The sequence below is a fragment of the Lipotes vexillifer genome, unplaced genomic scaffold (genome assembly GCF_000442215.2).
Source record: "Lipotes vexillifer unplaced genomic scaffold, Lipotes_vexillifer_v1.1 scaffold285, whole genome shotgun sequence".
In the NCBI taxonomy this organism is placed as follows: Eukaryota; Metazoa; Chordata; class Mammalia; order Artiodactyla; family Lipotidae; genus Lipotes; species Lipotes vexillifer.
The window spans coordinates 435911-455080 of NW_006788807.1; the positions used below are offsets into that span (position 1 = coordinate 435911).

The window sequence follows — 19170 nt, forward strand, 5'->3', positions numbered from 1 at the left end:
CTTTCCCTCATCTGTAAACAGAGCCGACCAGGGCGCCCGCGTGCCACCTCTGCCGTGGGGTTTAGCAGCCAGAGCAAAGATTCTAGTCCAGGTACGCCTGCCAGAGTCTCAGAAAGTCTCATGAGACAGTCCCAACTCCCTCCCCCAAAGAAAATAATTCTTCTCCTGTGTCAGGAGTGGCAAGTAAGTTGACATTGCCATATGGTAACCGAGTCCGAAGGAGAGAGGATGAGCCTCAGCCGTGACCTCTCAGACCGCCCCCTCTCCTCAGGCTTTTTCTCTAGTAACATCCTCACAGCGAGGCCGGTGGGCACGCTGCCTTTGGCATCCCAGGTAACGGGGGCTTCAAGATATGTGAGGCACCAGTTTCATCGACTTTCCATGAAGGAGCGCATGTTCTTTGTTCTAATTTATTCACTGGTGAAGCTCATCATAGTTTTACTCTTTGGGGCAGAGGTACCACCGTATTTCCAGGGTTTGCACTGGTTTGGGGCTTCCTTCTCTTCTGGACTGGGAGGAGGATTGGAGTATTGACCCGCCCGTAAGGCCCTGTGTCCACCCGTCCACATGAGAGCAGGGGAAGCTTGCTTCTGAGCTTGATATGGAGCCTCCATGGAGGTTTTAACACAGCTTCTCTGTGCCTCAGGGTCCCCCAGAGCCAGGCTCCTCCCTTCCACAGCCTTGCTGAAATCACTTCTTGGGATTTGGGTCCTAGCACCTATTTCCCTAAGAATCTGCAGACAGAGATCATTAGTTCTCTCAAATTGAGAAGGTCTCTCATTGCTGTTTTCATCTGCATTTTTTGAGGTTAAACCTTTTCATTCATCTATTGACTCCTGGTGTTTTCTTCTTTTATGAATTGTCTACTTACCTTTTTAATGAAACACTCAGAATTATTTATTGGAGCAAGGGTCACATATAAATAATTCAAGAGGTTTTTTGTGAAGGGTTAGTCTCCTTTCCCATCCTAGTCCCACGGCTCCTACCCCCAGAAGTAATCACTGTTACCCACTTTCTGAGGTCTTCTTTCAGCCATTCAATGCGTTCATAAGTAACCGGTAGTTTAATATGAACATAGACCCAGTTCTTTGCTCCTAGCAGGGTATCTCGTTAGTAACTTCCTCATTTTTTCTGTTGTCTGTATGTCCTGTGGTGCATTTAGACCATCCCCTGGTGCTGGACGTTTAGGGCTGGCTGTTTCCAGTTATTTCCTCTAAAACCACAATCGTACAGGGAATGGTCTTGAATATACTTCTTTGTGAATTTGTCCATCTGTAGGATAAATTCTAGAAGGTAGAATTACAGAGTCAGAGGGTATGGGCATGTGTTCTTTGGATGGCTGCAGATTGTATGGTATGGGCATAATTTGTATGGGAAAATTGTGTCTCTGATATTCATGAAAATGTAAAAGTATTTTCTATCCTCTAGCCTGGTGTTGCAACTTGCTACTCCGTTTGTTATAAATGTGGAGCCAGCAATCACCCATCTGCACGATTCTGTGGCTCCTGTGGTATTTACGTGAAGTCCTTGGCAAGACCTAGTGTGGAGAACAGCTTGGCTCCAGCTGCTGGAGAACCTGGCCCTTTTGCTGAGGTGAGGCCTCCATGGTAGTAAGAACTGGACCCAGGAAGGGGTTGTGACTCTGAATTTGTGTTCTCGATCCTGTGAGCCAACCCAGGGGAAGAGAGCCGAAACACTTAGACCTTTCTCACGGACTTTCGACTGGGTGTGTAAATAACTTCAACCACGTTATGTTTTAAACACTCGAGTGATTTCTTCAGAATTCAAAGATGTAAATATGCATTGATCTGTAGTAAATCGAGGTCTAACTGCGTGTGCAAGGTAATAGATATAATGTCATTAGGGAGCTTTAAAATACATGGGATAGAATGTACTCTTGTCTCATGAATTTCTTACGTAGCACGCCAAGAACTTTCCCCCTGCTCTTTTATATTTTAGAAAACTTATAATGGGTTCGTAAAATTGCTTTCGCCACTTATAACAACTGGGCATATTTGAGGAAAATATCACAAGGTTATTTTCAGAAGGACTTAATCTGTAACCAGCTTTGTGTTAGACTTTTATGAATTTGTCTAAGCTACAGAAAGACTTTTCGGGTTTCTTCTCTTCTTTAGATTCTTCAAATCTCTTCATTAGAAGAATTTGAAGCTTGATGATTGTTAGAGAGAATGCGCGTGCACTTAGCAACTTTGCATTTCATTTTTAGGGAGTTCACGGTTTCTTAACCCAAATGAAAACACTTGCAGATCCCGGGACTGCCAATAACAGAGGTGGCACCTTTGTGCAAATGAGACATGGTGTTTTTTTTTCTCAAGACAATTGACTGCCATCTGTTGGAAATTGATTGTAATTTACTAATTTTGTTAGACATTTTATTTTACCATAAAAATTGTCCTAATAAATATGCAAACATACAATGTTCACTATGTGAATATTACCCCTTTAGATGCAATGCCTTTGTGCAGTGTGCAGAAGATTATACATATCCTGCGTACATATCCTTGCATGGTGGTCCTCTCAGGTCCCCAGGCCCAGATACAGGAGAGTGTCTCAGAGAAAATGTTGGTGCCCAGTAGTCGAGAGTGGATGGGTAGTAAAGTCTATGCTCCTCTGGATTGTAGAGCTGAGAGGATAGATTTCCAGACCTCAGGTGGCAGGACAGGGAGCATCAGTTGATTTGCCGAATTTGAGACAGTCAGTGGACAAGGGGTGGAGCTGGCTTCAGGGCTCAGGCTGGGAGTTGCTGGGAAAAACAAGCAAAGAAGGTGAGGCAAGGCCTGAAAACCCCTTTTAGTTCAAAGTACAGTGTTTTGGAGATACTTTTACTCCTGACTAGAATTGTTTTCTGTGATAAAATGGAGAATTAATTAATTAATATTTTATATATATATATATATATATTTATGTTTTCTGCCTTGCTCATACAGCCTCGATCTGCCTGGCAGCCCCTAACTATTCCTTTTCCCAAGCCTGATGCTGGGCCTAAGAAGGATGTGGGCACACAGACCACGGGCCTGTTCTACCCGTCTGGGACCCTCCTGGCAAAAAAAGAACTGGAAATGGCTTCTCAGAAGCAGAGGCAGGAGAAAATGAGTGACCATAAACCTCTCCTCACAGCCGTCAGCCCAGGGAGAGGTGAGACACACACTCCTCTCAGAAGGGAACCCACTCCTTCCCTGGAAGAAAATTACGTCTTTTATCTTCTTTTCGATTCATTTTTATGTACAAGAAGTGCCTTTATTTTTCTTTTTTCAAGTACTTTTGCTTTGTATAATAATAGCACTTCCTTAAACCTTTAGCATGTTTTGACTCTTAGCTCCGTTGTCGCGTTGGTAAATGAAGTCGCACATAAGAACGTGTGCTACTAACACAGAAATGTGCTTAGTCTGTGTCGTCACTGCTGGCTGCCATAATCTCTTTCTCTATTGTGGCAAATTCACATGACTTAAAATTCACCATCTTAACCATTTTAAAGGGTACAATTCAGTGGCATTTAGTACATGAGCAGTACAGCCATCACCACTGCATTTCTAGAACCTTTTCATCCCCCCAGAAGTAAACCCTGTACATCTCCCTCCCAAGGGTGTAACGATCACTCATCTACTTTCTGTCTTTAAGGATTTGCTTATTCTGGACATATAAGTGGAAGCATGTAACATGGTCTTTTGTGACCGGCTTCTTTCACTTAGTATATGATGTTTTCAAGTTTTGTCCATGTAACATGTTTTCAGTACCTCATTCTTCTTTTTTAATGGCTCAGTGATATTCTATTGTGTGGATATATGACATTTGTTTGTATGTTCACCAGTAATAGACGTTTGAGTTGTGTCCAGCTTTGTGTGTGTGTGTGTGTGTGTGTGAACAGGTTTGACTGTTAAGAATAATGGTGCTCTGAACATTCACGTAGAAATTTTTCTGTGGCATATGTTTTCATTTCTCTTGGGTATGTACATAGGAGTGCAATTTCTGGGTCAAATGGTAACATGTTTAACTTTCTGAGGAACTTCTGGACGGTTTTCCAACGTGGCTGCACTATTCTACATTCTGACTGGCAGTGTATGAGGGTACCGATTTTTCCACATCTTTATCAGCACTTGTTATTATTTGACATTTTCATTACAAGCATCCTAGTGGGTGTGGAGCAGTGTCTCATTATGGATTTTTTTGTTTGTTTGTTTGTTTGTTTGTTTGTTTGCGGTACGCGGGCCTCTCACTGTTGCGGCCTCTCCCGTTGCGGAGCACAGGCTCCGGATGCGCAGGCTCAGCGGCCATGGCTCACGGGCCCAGCTGCTCCGCGGCATGTGGGATCTTCCCGGACCGGGGCACGAACCCGTGTCCCCTGCATCGGCAGGCGGACTCTCAACCACTGCGCCACCAGGGAAGCCCTCATTATGGTTTTGATCAGCGTTTCCCTGATGACTAATGATGCTGAGCATCATTTCATCTGAGTTACCTGATTTATTAGCATCCAGTTGTCCATAGCATCCCTTTATAATCCTTTTTATTTCAGTAAGGTTGGTGGTAATATCCCCTATTTAATTCCTGATTCTAGCAATTTGATTCACTTCTCTTTTTCTTGGTGAGTCTAGATAAAGATTTGCCAATTTTGCTGATCTCTTCAAGAACCAACTTTGGGTTTTGTTGATTTTTTGTATTGCTTTTCTGTTCTGTCTTTCATTAATTTCCACTCTAATCTTCATGACTTCCTTATTCTTGCTTTAGGTGGAGTTTGCTCTTTTTCTAGTTTCTCAAGGTCAAAGGTTCAGGTCTTTTTTTTTTTTTAGGTGAAATTATTTATTTATTTATTTTTTGGAGTTCAGGTCTTGATTTGAGACCTTTCTTCTTTTTTAATGTAGGCATTTACAACTATAAATTTCCCTGTGAGTGCTGCTTTCACTGCATCCCATAAGTTTTGGTGTTGTATCTTCATTTTCTTTCAACAGTGAATTTTCTAGTTTCCCCTGTGGTTTCTTCTTTGACCCACTGGTTATTTAAGAATTATTTAATTTCCAAATATTTGTGAGTCCCCCAAATTTCTGTCTGTTATTGATATCTAGTTTCATTCTATTGTGATCAGAAACATACTTTATATGATTTTAACCCTTTTAAATTTATTGAGACTTGACATGGCCTAACATATGATCTATCTTGGAGAATCCACTGAGAGAATGTGCCCTTGAGAAGAATATATATTCTCTTGGGGGTGGAATATTCTGTAGATGTCCATTAGGTCCTGCTAGTTTAGAGTGCTGTTCAAGTGTTCTATTTCTTGCTGACCTTCTGCCTAGTTGTTCTATCCATTTTGAAAATAGGGTATTAAAGTGTCCAACCATTGTTGCTGAGTTGTCTATTTCTCCCATCATTTCCCTCAGTTTTTGCTTCATGTATTTTGGTTATCTGTTATTAGGTACATACTTAACAATTGTTTATAATTGTCATACCTTCATGATACCCTTTTTCATTATAAAACGTCCCTATTTTTATCTAGTAACATTTTATTTGGTCTTAAAATCTATTTTGTCTGGTATTAGTATAGCCAGTCCAGCTTTCTTGTGGTTGCTGTTTGCATGATATATATATTTCCATATTTTTTACTTTTAATCTGTTTGTATCTTTGAATCTAAAGTGTCTAAAATCTCTGTTTTTTGATTGGGTTGTTAAATTCATTCACATTTAATGTTATTGATAAAGTTGGATTTGTGTCTTCCATTTTACTCATTCTTTTCTAAATGTTTGCATCATTTTGTTCCTGTATTCCTCCTTTACTGCTTGCTTTTGTGTTGCGTATTTTCTAATGTAAGATTTGAATGTTTAATGGGGTTTTTCCCCTATATATTGGGTTGGCCAAAAAGTTCGTTCAGGTTTTTCCATACCAGCTTATTCCCTTAGTTGTTGCTCTGGGGCTTACATTATACATCTGTTTTTTTAAAATTTTTATTTATTTTATTTTTGGCTGTGTTGGGTCTTTGTTGCTGCATGGGCTTTCTCTAGTTGTGGCAAGCAGGGGCTACTCTTCATTGTGGTGTGTCGGCTTCTCATCGTGGTAGCTTCTCTTGTTGCAGAGCACAGGCTCTAGGTGCGTGGGCTTCAGTAGTTGTGGCATGCAGCCTCAGTAGTTGTGGCTCACGGGCTCTAGAGCCCAGGCTCAGTAGTTGTGGCACACAGGCTTTGTTGCTCCTCGGCATGTGGGACCTTCCCAGACCAGGGCTTGAACCTGTGTCCCCTGCATTAGCAGGCAGATTCTTAACCACTGCACCACCAGGGAAGCCCCTTACCTTACACATCTTATCAGAATATGTTTCAGATTTATAGTAATTTAATTCCAGTGTGACACAGAAATGCTACTCCTATATAGCTCTGTTCTTTCTTCCTGGTTTTATAGGTATATATAACAACAATGCTTACATATATATATTACATCTATATATGTTGCAAACCCAACAAAACACTGTTATATTTATTACTTTATATAACCTTAATGTATTTTAAAAATGCTGAAAGAACTACATTTGACCCTTGAACAACATGGGTTTGAACAGTGTGGGTCTGTTTATATGTGGATTTTTTGTTTTCACTGTATGCTTACTTCAGTACTACATGATCCACAGTTGGTTGCGTGCACGGATGTGGGACCATGGATACGGAGGGCCAACTCTAAAGTTATATACAGATTTTCAACTGCATGGGGGGTTGGTGCCCATAACCCCTGTGTTGTTCAAGGGTCAACTTTATTATATATTTATGGCTTTTGTTATATTAGCCTCCTTTCTTCCCATTTCTAGTTGTCTTTGTTTACTCCTGTGGATTTGAGTTACCATCTGGAGCCATTTCCTTAGCCCAATCAAGCTTTGCTCCTGTCCACTTCTTTTGTGCTGTTACTGGCCAAGATATTATATTTCTATATGTTATAGGACAAATACTACACCTATATACATATTATTTTATGCAATATATTATTATATTTGTTAGGAGAAGAAAAGAAATAGGCATTTATAATGTCTTTTATAGTTACATGGTTACTTTATCAGTGCTCTTTGTTTTTTTGTGTGTATGGATTCACATTACTGTCTGGAGTCATTTGCTTTGAGCCTGAAGAACTTTCTTTAGTGTTTCTTATAGGGTGGTCTGATAGCAATGACTTCCCTCAGTTTTTTAGTGTCTGGTGATGTCTTCATTTTGCCTTCATTTTTGAAAGATAACTTCTGGGAATAGGATTCTTGGTTGACAGGTTTTTTTTTTCTTTTGAGCGCTTTGAATATGATATCCCACTGTCTTCTGGCCTCCATGATTTCTGGTGAGAAATCTGCTGTTAATCTCTTGCAGATCCCTTGTATGTGATGAGTCACTTCTCTCCTGCTGCTCTCAAGATTCTCTGTTTTTGTCTCTTAAAAGTGGGTCTTTTGGTGTGGACCCTACTTGGAATTTGTTGAGCTGCTTGGATGTGTAAATTCACGCCTTTCATCAAATTTGGGAAGTTTGGGGCCATTGTTTCTTCAAATATTTTTTCTGCATTTTGCTCTGTCCCCTCTTCTGGGATTCTCATTATGCATATGTTGGTATGCTTGATAGTTTCCTGCAGGTTTCTTAGGCTCTGTTCATTTTTCTTCATTCTTTTTTTCTCTCTGTTTTTTGCATTGCATAATATCTGTTGATCTGTTTCTGAATTTGCTAATTCTTTCTTTTGTCAGCTCAAGTTAACTTCTGAGTCTCTCTAGTGAATTTTTAATTTCAATCATTATGCTTTTCTGCTACACAATTATCTATTTGGTTCTCTTTATATGTAATTTCTATGTATTTATTGATATTCTGTATTTCATGAGGCACCTTCTTTTACTTCTTCATGCATTGTTTCTTTTAGTTCTTTGGATATATTTACAATGGATGCTTTGAAATCTTTGTTAAATCTCCAACATGTGACCTCTCTCACAGTTTCTGTTGCCTGTTTTTTTTCCTGTGTATGAATCACAGTTTCTTGTTTCTTTGCATTCTTTTTTTGTCTCTTAATTCTTTTTTGTTTTTTGGAACCTGGACATTTAAAATAACATATTGTAGCAACTCTGGGTACTGACCTCACCTCCAGGCTTGTTACTGTTATTTGCTTGTCTGTTTGTTTAGTGACCAGCTGGACCAGGTTCCTGAGCTCTGTCTCACCCCCACAGTGGGACACCTCTGAAGTTGCTCCTTGGAGAGTGAGGCCTTGGCCATGCATCCTGTCACCCTAGGATGACCGCAATTTTGGCGAGGCTCTCTTTGACCATCTCTTTCCCTGACCATAACCAGCCTTTAAGTTCCACTTATTGCTGGCTGACTGCTTTATTACTTTCCACCACACCCTGAGGGTGTAAATTGCTCTACAGGCTGATCCAATTACTTTTTTTTTTTTTTTTTTTTGGATGTGGGCAAATCTCACTTTAATTGCAAATGGCTTCATTTACAGCACATTCAATAATGAACAAACAGGAGAGCTGTGACTTTTGAACATATGAATATATAAAAGTCCCTTGAAATTCAGGTAGTCAAGATAAGGGCATTTCACAAGGAAAGCACCCCCAACACCTCCCATTTTTCTGAAGTCTGTTTTACACTCATTTTAAAAGATCACGAGGCATACTCAGAAATTCAAAGTAGTAGGATGTGCCTTGCAGGGAGAGAAGAAAACCTTTTTTCAGATTGTTGGGTAAATACATATCAGCAATTCCACTTGACAAAAGCTGATGGATGTCCTCCCTGAGTCAGGCTAGGCTCTGAGTGGGGATGGGAAACTGTGAGAAAGGGAGAAACTGATACAGCACAGTACCAACCAGTTCCCCTCTAACACACCGTGCTCTGACCCCAGACATGGGTGTACAAGAGCAGCCACTGTGGGCAAACTCACTTTAATTGCAAATGGCTTCATTTACAGCACATTCAATAATGAACAAACAGGAGAGCTGTGACTTTTGAACATATGAATATATAAAAGTCCCTTGAAATTCAGGTAGTCAAGATAAGGGCATTTCACAAGGAAAGCACCCCCAACACCTCCCATTTTTCTGAAGTCTGTTTTACACTCATTTTAAAAGATCACGAGGCATACTCAGAAATTCAAAGTAGTAGGATGTGCCTTGCAGGGAGAGAAGAAAACCTTTTTTCAGATTGTTGGGTAAATACATATCAGCAATTCCACTTGACAAAAGCTGATGGATGTCCTCCCTGAGTCAGGCTAGGCTCTGAGTGGGGATGGGAAACTGTGAGAAAGGGAGAAACTGATACAGCACAGTACCAACCAGTTCCCCTCTAACACACCGTGCTCTGACCCCAGACATGGGTGTACAAGAGCAGCCACCAGAGTGGTGACTGACTGTCCTCACTGCTGGCAATTGACAAAGGGTCTCAATTTAACCCGTGGACAAAATCCTTGACTAGCAAACTCAAATTGTCACTGAATTTAAATCATAAAGGATCTAAGGAAATTCTTGTTTTATTTATGTGTATATATGGACTCCTTACACGATTAACATTTATTTTCTCCTAAGGGTTTGTTCTATAAACTGGAGTGGCCTAAGAAAAGCATTGTATAATTCTGATTTTATTTTACGCTTTCAAAAGAGAAAGGAGGGAATGGAGAGAAAAGTGTCACAAATTCTTCAGCTCTGGGGCTCAGCACGTACAACAGACTCCTCGGACAAAAGGTTCATCCAGACTGTTGGGTAGTTTCAATGCTGAGAGAAGACTAGGGGAGCCCACCCGAACCCCACAGGAAGAATTCTACAGTTCCTCTATCACGGTGCTCTAGCTAAGCATAGGTTTCAAACTACAGAGAGTTTCAACTTAACATCTAAAATTTTAACTTGTAGCCTGTCAGCAACAAATAAGCACAGAGAGCTCATCTCAGAAGTAAAATTAAAGAACTATTGTTCTGATGTATGAAAGTCAAGCCATCGCTCCCAGCTATGCCACACTTCCAGGCTTAGGCAGACACATAAGGTGGTGGCGGCTCCTTGGCGGCGCCATTCACAGTGGCATCATCGTACAGGGGTAACAGCACTGTAGTGTCATTGCTGGTAACATAAACCAGGACAGCGGAAGAGTTCCTGCCATTGATGTATCAGTAGCAGTTCCAAACACAGCTAATCAAGTAACCCTTAAAAGTCAAGATGATGCTGATAAACAGAAGAATAATAAGGACCAAACAGGTAGGATTCACTGACATGATATCATCTTTGTAAGGAAAATCAGGAGGCAGCTGTCGTATGTATTCCTGGATGGAGTTTGGATAAACAAGCACAGTGACTGCAACCAAGGTGTTCAGGGCAAAATCAAAGATCTGGTAACAGAAAAATGGGATGATCCAAGCTGCGTGTTGCTTGTATGCTCCATAAGTAGCCATTGCACAGATCAGGATCATGAGAAGAGAAATTGCGGTAGCAATGCACATGTTGGCATCATCCATGAGCCCCAAGTCACCTCCGAGTTCAGAACTTGAAAAGCGATACTGATCTGGATCAGCCAGGGCGGGCGCTCAATAGAATCAGCAGTGCCTATCTCTAGGCTTCTTTTACTTGCTTTTTTTTTTTTTTTTTTTTTTTTTTTTGCAGTACGCAGGCCTCTCACTGTTGTGGCCTCTCCCGTTGCGGAGCACAGGCTCCAGACGCGCAGGCTCAGCGGCCATGGCTCACGGGCCCAGCCGCTCCGCGGCACATGGGATCTTCCCAGACCGGGGCACGAACCCGTGTCCCCTGCATCGGCAGGCGGACTCTCAACCACTGCGCCACCAGGGAAGCCCCTTTTACTTGCTTTTTACCACATCATTCATTGTTATCCTTAGGCCTGAACTTCCTCACACTCTTGCCAAAGGAGTGGGTTCCTGCAGAGATTCGGAGCTCTCTGTCTTACCTTCCCTTGTGCAAAATATCTGAGCCAATGCTCTGGATCAGGGGGTGGGGACAATGGTGTGTTTCTCTTCAGCGCCTGGGCACTCAGTGAAGGGGGTGCAGCTGTCACCTCTGGTCTTCTTGACTTGCCTCTTCTGCTATGAGACCTCTGCTTTACAAATAAGCCAGTACAAGGATGACCTGGACCGCAGTGTTCTCAGTGTACCAGACCCAAAGGAGAGCATCCATCCCATAAATGGTGGCTGGACAGAGCAGGGGGGGCCCCCACTCTTGACTGCATTTGCTCAGAATTTGGTCTCTGCAGCAGGTAATTGGGGGCGGGATGAGAAACACTGAAATCCTGCTTCTTCTGGGAAGATTCCGTGGCTCTCCAGCTGGGAGCTGGGAGGAGAGGGAGCTGTGTGTTTATGGTTGAACCATGTGGAGTGAAGTTTTCATTGTGCTCAGCTGAGAGAGGGGAGGAGGGGGTGGGTCATGGTTCAAACACCACAGACTCTTGCTGTTCTGAGTTTTAGCACAGTTTCTTCTTCAAATGTTTCTGTATTTGCTCTATGTCCCTAGAACCATTTCCAGACACTTTATTTTTTTATTATTTTTTTATTTTTTGCAGGCCTCTCACTGTTGTAGCCTCTCCCATTGCGGAGCACAGGCTCCGGACGCGCAGGCCCAGTGGCTGTGGCTCACGGGCCCAGCCGCTCCGCGGCATGTGGGATCCTCCCAGACCGGGGCACGAACCCGTGTCCCCTGCATCGGCAGGCGGACTCTCAACCACTGCACCACCAGGGAAGCCCCAGACACTTTAAATGTTTGTTTATTTTATAGTTCCACGGGGATGAGGTCCCCTGAGTTCCTTGGGCTGTGGAGCTGGGAGTCAGTCATTCCCAGCTCTTCTCTTGCCTCGTGGATTTCCCAACTGGGAGTTGGGACCCAGTCCACTGTCTTCCAGGCATGAGTGTCCTGGTCGATCGTCTGCAGAGATGACTAGAATGACCCCTCCCACCCCTGTATGCTGTTTCCCTTCCTTTGGAATCTAGACTGGCCTTGCGAGTTGCTTTGATCAGCAGAAGTGGCAGAAGAGACACCACGACAGTTCCGGGCCTGGACCTAGGAGGGCTGGGAGCTTGCACTTACTCCCCAGGAAGTGAGTGCCGTGTAAAGAGGTCAGGACAGATCACTGAATGAGGACAGATGCCTCAGGGCCCAGCCAATAGCCACCTCAAAGACTGCTGACGTTTGAGCGGGTGCAGGCGGCAGTCACGGGAAGAGAGAGGCCAGGCGACTCCCAGCTCTGCGCCATCTTAGACGAGGCCTCAGCTACAGGGATGAGACCATCTCGGACCCCCAGCCTCAGCTGATGGCTCGGCTGATACCATGTGGGGCAGAGATGAGCTGTCCCTGCTGGGCACTGACCACACTCCGGACCCACAGAAGTGTGAGACCTCAGGTGGTTGACGTTTTAAACCATCAAGTTCTGGGGCGCTTTGCTTGGCACCAGCAGAAAATAGACATGGGACCTCAGTTCCCTATAGCAGAAGGCAGCCCCTGGAACCCCCTCTTTCATCCCGAGCTGGGAGGGAGCAGACCTCACCCCCCAAAAGAGGACTTACGGTCTTGCCAGGATCTTTTCCAAAAGACCCCCTCACCCCTCCCAGCCTTTCCATAAAGCCCTCCCTGGAGGCTTTTTTGAGTGTTGACATTTGATCTTGGAATCACACATCTGTTGTAGATTCTCAGTCAGATTGTCGTGTTTAGCATACTCCTGCCTGCGTATTTATTTACCTGTATTTTCTCTGGGTCCACCTGTGAACTCCTCAAGGGCAAGAACTTTGTTCACTGCTGTATCCCCAGCCCTCAGACAGTGCATGGCACACAGGAGGTGCTCAGTGACTGTTTGTGGGATGAATGTGCCTACTTTGTGCCAAACCCTGTGCTGGGCTCAGTGCTCCCTCTGGTGTTATGTCAGCTACTGGCAGCCGACTCGCGTGATGCCCAGACCCCTCTGCCCTCCTGATTCCAGCACAGCGTGGTGGTTAGTTGTGCACATCTTTGCTCGCGTCCCTCGTCAAACGTGCCACAGCATCTCTTTGCTTTGCTGCCTCAGAGCAGAAGACTGCCGGTCCACAGGCAGGTGCAGTTCAGAAGTGCTGGAGCTCACACACGGGGCCGGGGGTGGAGAGTGAATGCCTCGGTCCCTCTGTCCAGTGCACAGACCTGGGGTGTGTTCTGCCTGGTTCCTCTTAGGCCCCAGCAGGACGGAGCCCCACTGCCCACGGCGTTGACCAGCTTTTAACAGATTCTTAATTGACTTCCCTTCCTGCCCTGTCCTGCTGTTTCTGCTCCATCATTCGTGCTTCCCAGGGTCACCTTCAAAAGAAACTACCTGTCCTAAATATTCGTCTCAGGCTCTGCTGTCAGGGGAACCCAAACTAAGACACTGAGGTTCTCTTATTTGGTGTCACAATAACGTACGAGGTAAAAGGTATTAGTCCCATTTTATAGGTAAGGAAAGTAAAGGCTGAATAAGATTTAGATGTCTGGATGACCTTGCAAAAGCCACCCAGTTGCTCTCAGCTTTAGTGTCCTCACTGGTAAAATGATGAGGTGGGATCCGATGCAGGTTTTCATACTCAAGTGGCCACAGAGCAGAGCCAGGAAGTAAAAGCAGGCAGCCAGGCCTGCAAGGGCTGTGGCCGGCTGGAGCGCCCTGCCCCATCCAAAGCGGGCAGCCACCGCTCGGGCCCAGGCAGCCAGGCTCGGCAGAAGGGCAGGCCCAGTGCTGCTGTATCGCCCACCTGTGCACGAGAAACCAGACTCATGTGAAATCTCTCAAGCCTTAAATGGTGGCAATAAATTCGAATTATTTTAAACCCTGTGCAGACTGAAAGGGGCACAGGAAGCTTTCTGGAGTGATGGGAATGTTCTCCATACCGATGGGATGCATACACTTGCCAAAACTCAAAATAGGGGCACTTACCTTTAAAATAGGAGCACTTTATTAGTAAGTTGTTTCTCAATATGGTTAATTTTAAAAGAATAAAAGAAAAAGACCCCAGATATGGCAATCAAAATACGTTCCTTTGGAATTCTATAATATTCATGGAACTTATTCTAGTGCATAGTCGAGGTTCAGAAAGCAAAAACCATCACAGAGTTTGGCAAAGAGAAATGAGCTCTCTGAAAATGCATGTTGCATGCTGACACGTTTCCTCCTTCACCTCAGAAGAAGCATCCGTGTGTTTGGGTTTCTCTCCTTCTTTAGGTTACTGGAGAAAACAGGTGGACCATATCTCCGCTCACCTCAGGTCTTACGCTCAGAACAACCCTGAATTCCGGGCCTTGATTGCAGAGCCCAGGATGGGAAAGGTGGGTGGCCTCTGAGCAGGACTTCCTCTCTGGAGCATCCCATGGGATCAGGCTGAGGTTGCCCACATGGACTGTCCTGAAATTACACTTTACTTGCCCTTTCTCTTTTTCCTTTCCCCGCTTTCCATGCTTCCTTGCCTTATTTGACATCCAGGAAAACTGGCTCAGAGAGATTTGGTGACCTGCCCAAGACTACACTCTGGGTCTCAGGGGATTCAGGATTTGAAGCAGGTCTGTCAGACCCTAGGGATACTGCTGTTATAAAGACACACATCTGTGAGAAGACCTTTTCCTCTGTCATGAGACTAAAAGAACCTTTCAAAGTTAGCCCATCCACTCCTCTGCCACCAAGTTAGGCCAACACTGGAACTGTGTCATTGTCAAGTAGTGCTCAATTTCCTTTGATAATCTATTTTGGTGGTTTATTAATTCCTTGGCCTAATCTAGGGGTCTCAAAACTGTGGCCTGTGGGGCAAATCTGGCCTGCCACCAGTTTTGTAAATCAAGTTTTATTGGATCACAGCTACACTCATTCATTTACTTATTGTCTGTAGCTGCTTTTGTACTGCAATGACAAGGACCTATGGCCCACAAAACCTAAATATTTACTATCTGATCCTTAAAGCATTTGCTGAGCCCCATTGATCTAAATTCCTCCCGCTATTTACAGAGACAGCTGCTCATCTGAATACTTGGCCCTTGATTGCCAAGGCCTGGCCCCGCCAGGTCACTTTTTGCCAGGTGATGACTTGCAGCCATGTGGCTTCATTAAAGTGTGTCTCTTATAGAGTATCAGTTTGGGTCTTGCTTTCTTAACCAATCTGGCAGTCTCTGCTCTTTGATTGGAGTATTTAGTTCATTTATAATTAATGGAATTATAGAGAAGCCTGGATTTGTGTCTGCCATTTTGCCATTTGTGTCCTATTTCATCTAGTTTTTGTTTCCCTTTTCCTGCCTGCCTTTGTGTTAATTAAATGTTTGATTAAATGTACAGCTTAGCATCTCAGAATTTCTTGGCTGTGGCTCCGGGCTTTGAGTCCCACACTCATGGTTGTGAATTCTCTCTAATACTTTTTTACAAGCTCATCTCTGCTACCGTCCATGAGGATGGCTATGAAGTTAGCATCAGGCTGAATTATATTCAAGTCTCAAACAAGGTGAGTAAAACCATGGGAAGTTATTCATTTCAAAATTGACTGACCTAGTAAATGGTAGCTTATGATTTATTGAAATGCTCCTGCATAATCCATAGAAAGGAAGAGTTGAGAGTATTATGAAACTTAACTGGAGGCCAGCAATTTCATAGAATTAGATAAATAACTGAGCTAAACCTCAGAGAAGCCAGCTTTCAGGCACATAAAGATGTCATAAGAACAGAAAGAAATCATCACCCACACTATTGGTCCTGTAGTTCTCAGGTTTATTTATACCCACTGAAGTCTGAGTATAGGCGAAAGACCGACAGAAATGTTTGCTGATATGTACTTTGACCTATTTGCCTATAAAAATAAGCCGTACTTTGTGGCCATGTCTCCCTTGATCTTCCCTCTCATTTGGTAACTGGAACATTGACATGGAGCCCATAAGTGTGTGACAAACATTAACTGATACAGGCAGCTTTAGTTTAATTGGACAAGACGTCACAACATATAAAAGGATAATTAATGGATTGAGAAGAGAGTGAAGAAAGCAAGGAAAAGGAGGGGAACTCGGGTCTGGCTGTGACCGCAGGGTGCTAACGATGTCTCTAAAACTGGGACAGGTACCCGGGCCCTGCCTGACCCACAGGGAGGCTGGGAGTGTCCAGTGGGAAGATACATGTGAATGTGCTTTGTAACCAAGGAAAGCACTAAATGCTGTGTTTTCGGTTGTGTGGCTGCAGCAGAGCTTGGGCGGGGAGGTGCTTCAGGAGAATGGGACTGAGGGACTCGGAACACGGCGAGTCACACCACACAGTTGTCCCCACCTGAGGCTGGGGGTAGGGGCATAACCGCTAGGGCAGGTCAGCACCCACCTACTGAGGGCAGCTGGAGACGGGGGTCAGCTGTGAGCTGTTAGCAGCCAACGTGGCAGCTGGGATGGTACCTGACTGGTTAAGGGGAACTGGACAGACACAAGAGCATCTGCAATACGCTGTCCATCGCGTAGAAGTCGGGGGTGTGTCCCAGGTTGTGTGTGTGTTTTTCCTTAGCCTGTGTGTTCTGTGCTCAGGAAGTAGCAGGTGGCTCCCGGCGGCAGGAGCAGGGTGCCACGCTATGGAACCGGCCCAGCTGGACACAGAATCCTGGCTCTGGCCTGTGCATCACCCATCCTCATTTTATAGACATCCATGTAACCTCATTTTGCTTTGACAACATCTCTTTGAGGCTGGTCATAATATTTCCACTTTACGGGTGAGGAAACTGAGGCTCAGAGAAGTTAAGCAACTTGCTTCTTGCAAGGCCCCTAAGCTACTAAGTGACCAAACCAGGATACAGACTCTGCAGCCTGAGCCTCCCCGTCAGGCCACTCTAATCCCAAGACATGGAAGGGTTGTAAGCACAGAGGGACACAGTTACATATACATTCGTTGTATAAAGGGGCTGGGGCAGCCACAGGGAAGGTGGGCTGGCAGGAACCTGTTTGGAGGCTGTTGCAATGATCTCGCTGTGAGAAGAGGGGCCAGAATGAGGAGTTGCGTAAGAGGCAGAATGGACAAAACATCACGGTGAGGTGAGGGAGGTGTCTGGAAGCATGGCGTGACTGGGTAGACAGGGCTGTCATTAACAGAAAGAGGGACAGGTGAGCAGGGAGATCATTCTGCTGGGACGCGGCAGCCTCACCTTTCATGGTGCTGGAATTTTTTCATTGGCCAGAACCTTTACCTGAACAAGGCGGTGAATTTCAGCGACCACTTTCTGAGCAGTGTCACCGAGGGAGGGAACGGGCTGTTCGGCAGCGGGTCCAACCCGGGTGAGTTGTCCCCTTCCAGAGACTTTAAAACAGTTGACCAGTTATATATGGATGTTGTTACAGGAAAGTAAATCCTACACGTTCTCATCACGAGGAAAAATTTTTTTTTCTATTTCTTTCATTTTGTTTCTATATGAGATGACAATGTTCACTAAACTTCTTGTGGTCATCATTTCATGGTGTATGTAAGTCAAATCATTCTGCTGTGCCCCTGAAACTCATACAGTGCTGTATGTCAGTTACATCTCAGTAGACCTGGAAGAAAAAATAATAATTAAAAAAGAGAAACCAAAAGAACCGTTGACCAAAAGCAACACAGTGACTTGGCAAAGGATGGAGAGAACTGCTTAAAATTTGCCGGCCCAGCCAGGCCTCTTACTTTCACGTTCCACCCATGTTATTCCTCTGGCCACCCCAAAGTCAGGCCTGAGACCTTTGCAGTCTTTCTCCCCAGGAACTGGGGAGATAAATTGGGGCAGGGGGTGCTCTTTGGGGCCTGAGAACTGTAGCCCCTTTTATTCCCCTCCCTCCTCCCATCCTCTGGTTCTGGACCAAGAAGGACAGCCCCAGGAGTCCTTCGGGCCAGGTTTCATCAAATAGAAATTTCTATAAAAGCCTTTTCCTCCTTCCGACCTCTTGAGGGGGGCATGGCAGGAGAGTGGCTCTTTACATGATGGGAGTGGCGGGGGCCTTCACTTTGGTGCTCGACTCCTGTCATTCCAGTGAGTGACTACAGCCAGAGCACCCCAGACACCACAGAGAAAGTCACAAGGACCAAGAATTTCAAGACCAAAACGTTTCAAGAGAAGCAGCAGCAGCTTACGGTCTGTGTTCTCCTTGATCCTTAGAGCTGTCTTCTTCAGCCTGTGCATCTAATGTTTTATTTTGAGATTGTTTAAATGGAAGAATACTTTTTCATTTTCTGTTCCCTTTTTTATAGTAGTGTGTTTTTACTTTATGGAGGCAAAACCTTTAAAATCTCTCAAGATTATTCACTGGAATTATTTTAAAGTTCTCCTCAGTCTCCTGAATCACCTGTTTCCTCTGGGGTCAGTTCTATCTGCTCATCTTTCTCTTTCTTGCTTTTGGTTTGTCTCGAACATGTGATGATCCTTGGTTGCTAGGTCATGTTGATAAACGAAGGGCTAGTTTGATTAGCACGGGTGGCCAGCTGGGTCTGTGGGCCTGAGGTCTCTGTGGGTGGAGGGTCCTCGAAGTTGCCAGCGTGGGAAGGCTTTTCCTCTGCTGGTGAGCGTGGTAGTGGGAGTGCCGTGGTGGTTTCCACTCCTTCCTGGCTCTCCAAACCCATGCCATGTTTGGGCTCTGCCCTTTGCCCTTCTCAGGCCCAGTGCTCCCAGGAGAAGCCTCTGTTAGGCAAATTGTGAACTGTATGGAAAATAGTATCAGGGTTTAAGCAGGGAGCAAAAGCTTCCTGCCCTTCTACTCGGGAGAGCGGGGAGGATGCCGGCCATCCCCCTGATTCATGGTAAAACCCTTTAATAACAAGCTGTGGATTCAGCCACACCCAATGCCCGCCCTCCTCCTGGGCTCCCTGGAGAGAACACACTCACCTGTCTGGAGTCTGCAGCTGGTTTTCCTCTTGGCTTTGATTTCCCTGTCAGTCTGATTCCATCTGCTTTCAATCTTTGGGATTCTTCACCATTTCTGATCCATGCATGGTACCCTTTCCCAGTTTCCCTCAGCTGTTAAGAGTTTTGTTTTTCACAATTATGGACCATGAATAGTTTTAACAGGAGCTTTGGAGAGACAGTGGGTGCCCTTGCTCACCCACCACCTTGCCCTCCGGTCGGCCTTCTTTGGCTGTGGCAGCGAGCTGGAGGTGGACACAGGGTCAGTTCCCCTCTCCAGCCCCACCACTTCAGTCACGCGGGGCCCCGGGGCCTCCCGGCATGCACACAGGCACCCAGCCTGGTCGGGGGCAGGGGCGGGGGGGGGGGGG

The 19170-nt window shown here is 44.9% G+C and overlaps 2 protein-coding genes across 2 annotated transcripts in view; one reads left to right on the forward strand and one right to left on the reverse strand.

Annotated features, from left to right (window-relative positions):
- The window catches only part of DZANK1 (double zinc ribbon and ankyrin repeat domains 1), a 79443-nt gene that overhangs the window by 50376 nt on the left and 9897 nt on the right, over positions 1-19170 (forward strand). Inside the window, exons 10-15 of the mRNA XM_007461794.1 lie at positions 1429-1593; positions 2967-3156; positions 14155-14258; positions 15341-15415; positions 17114-17210; positions 17934-18034. Of these exons, the coding sequence (XP_007461856.1) occupies positions 1429-1593; positions 2967-3156; positions 14155-14258; positions 15341-15415; positions 17114-17210; positions 17934-18034 (732 nt within the window). The remainder of the gene's footprint in view (positions 1-1428; positions 1594-2966; positions 3157-14154; positions 14259-15340; positions 15416-17113; positions 17211-17933; positions 18035-19170) is intronic.
- Positions 9971-12759, reverse strand: LOC103077110 (lysosomal-associated transmembrane protein 4B-like). Its single transcript, XM_082931235.1, is given in 2 exon segments — positions 9971-10521; positions 12675-12759. Coding segments are annotated over 2 exon segments (636 nt in total).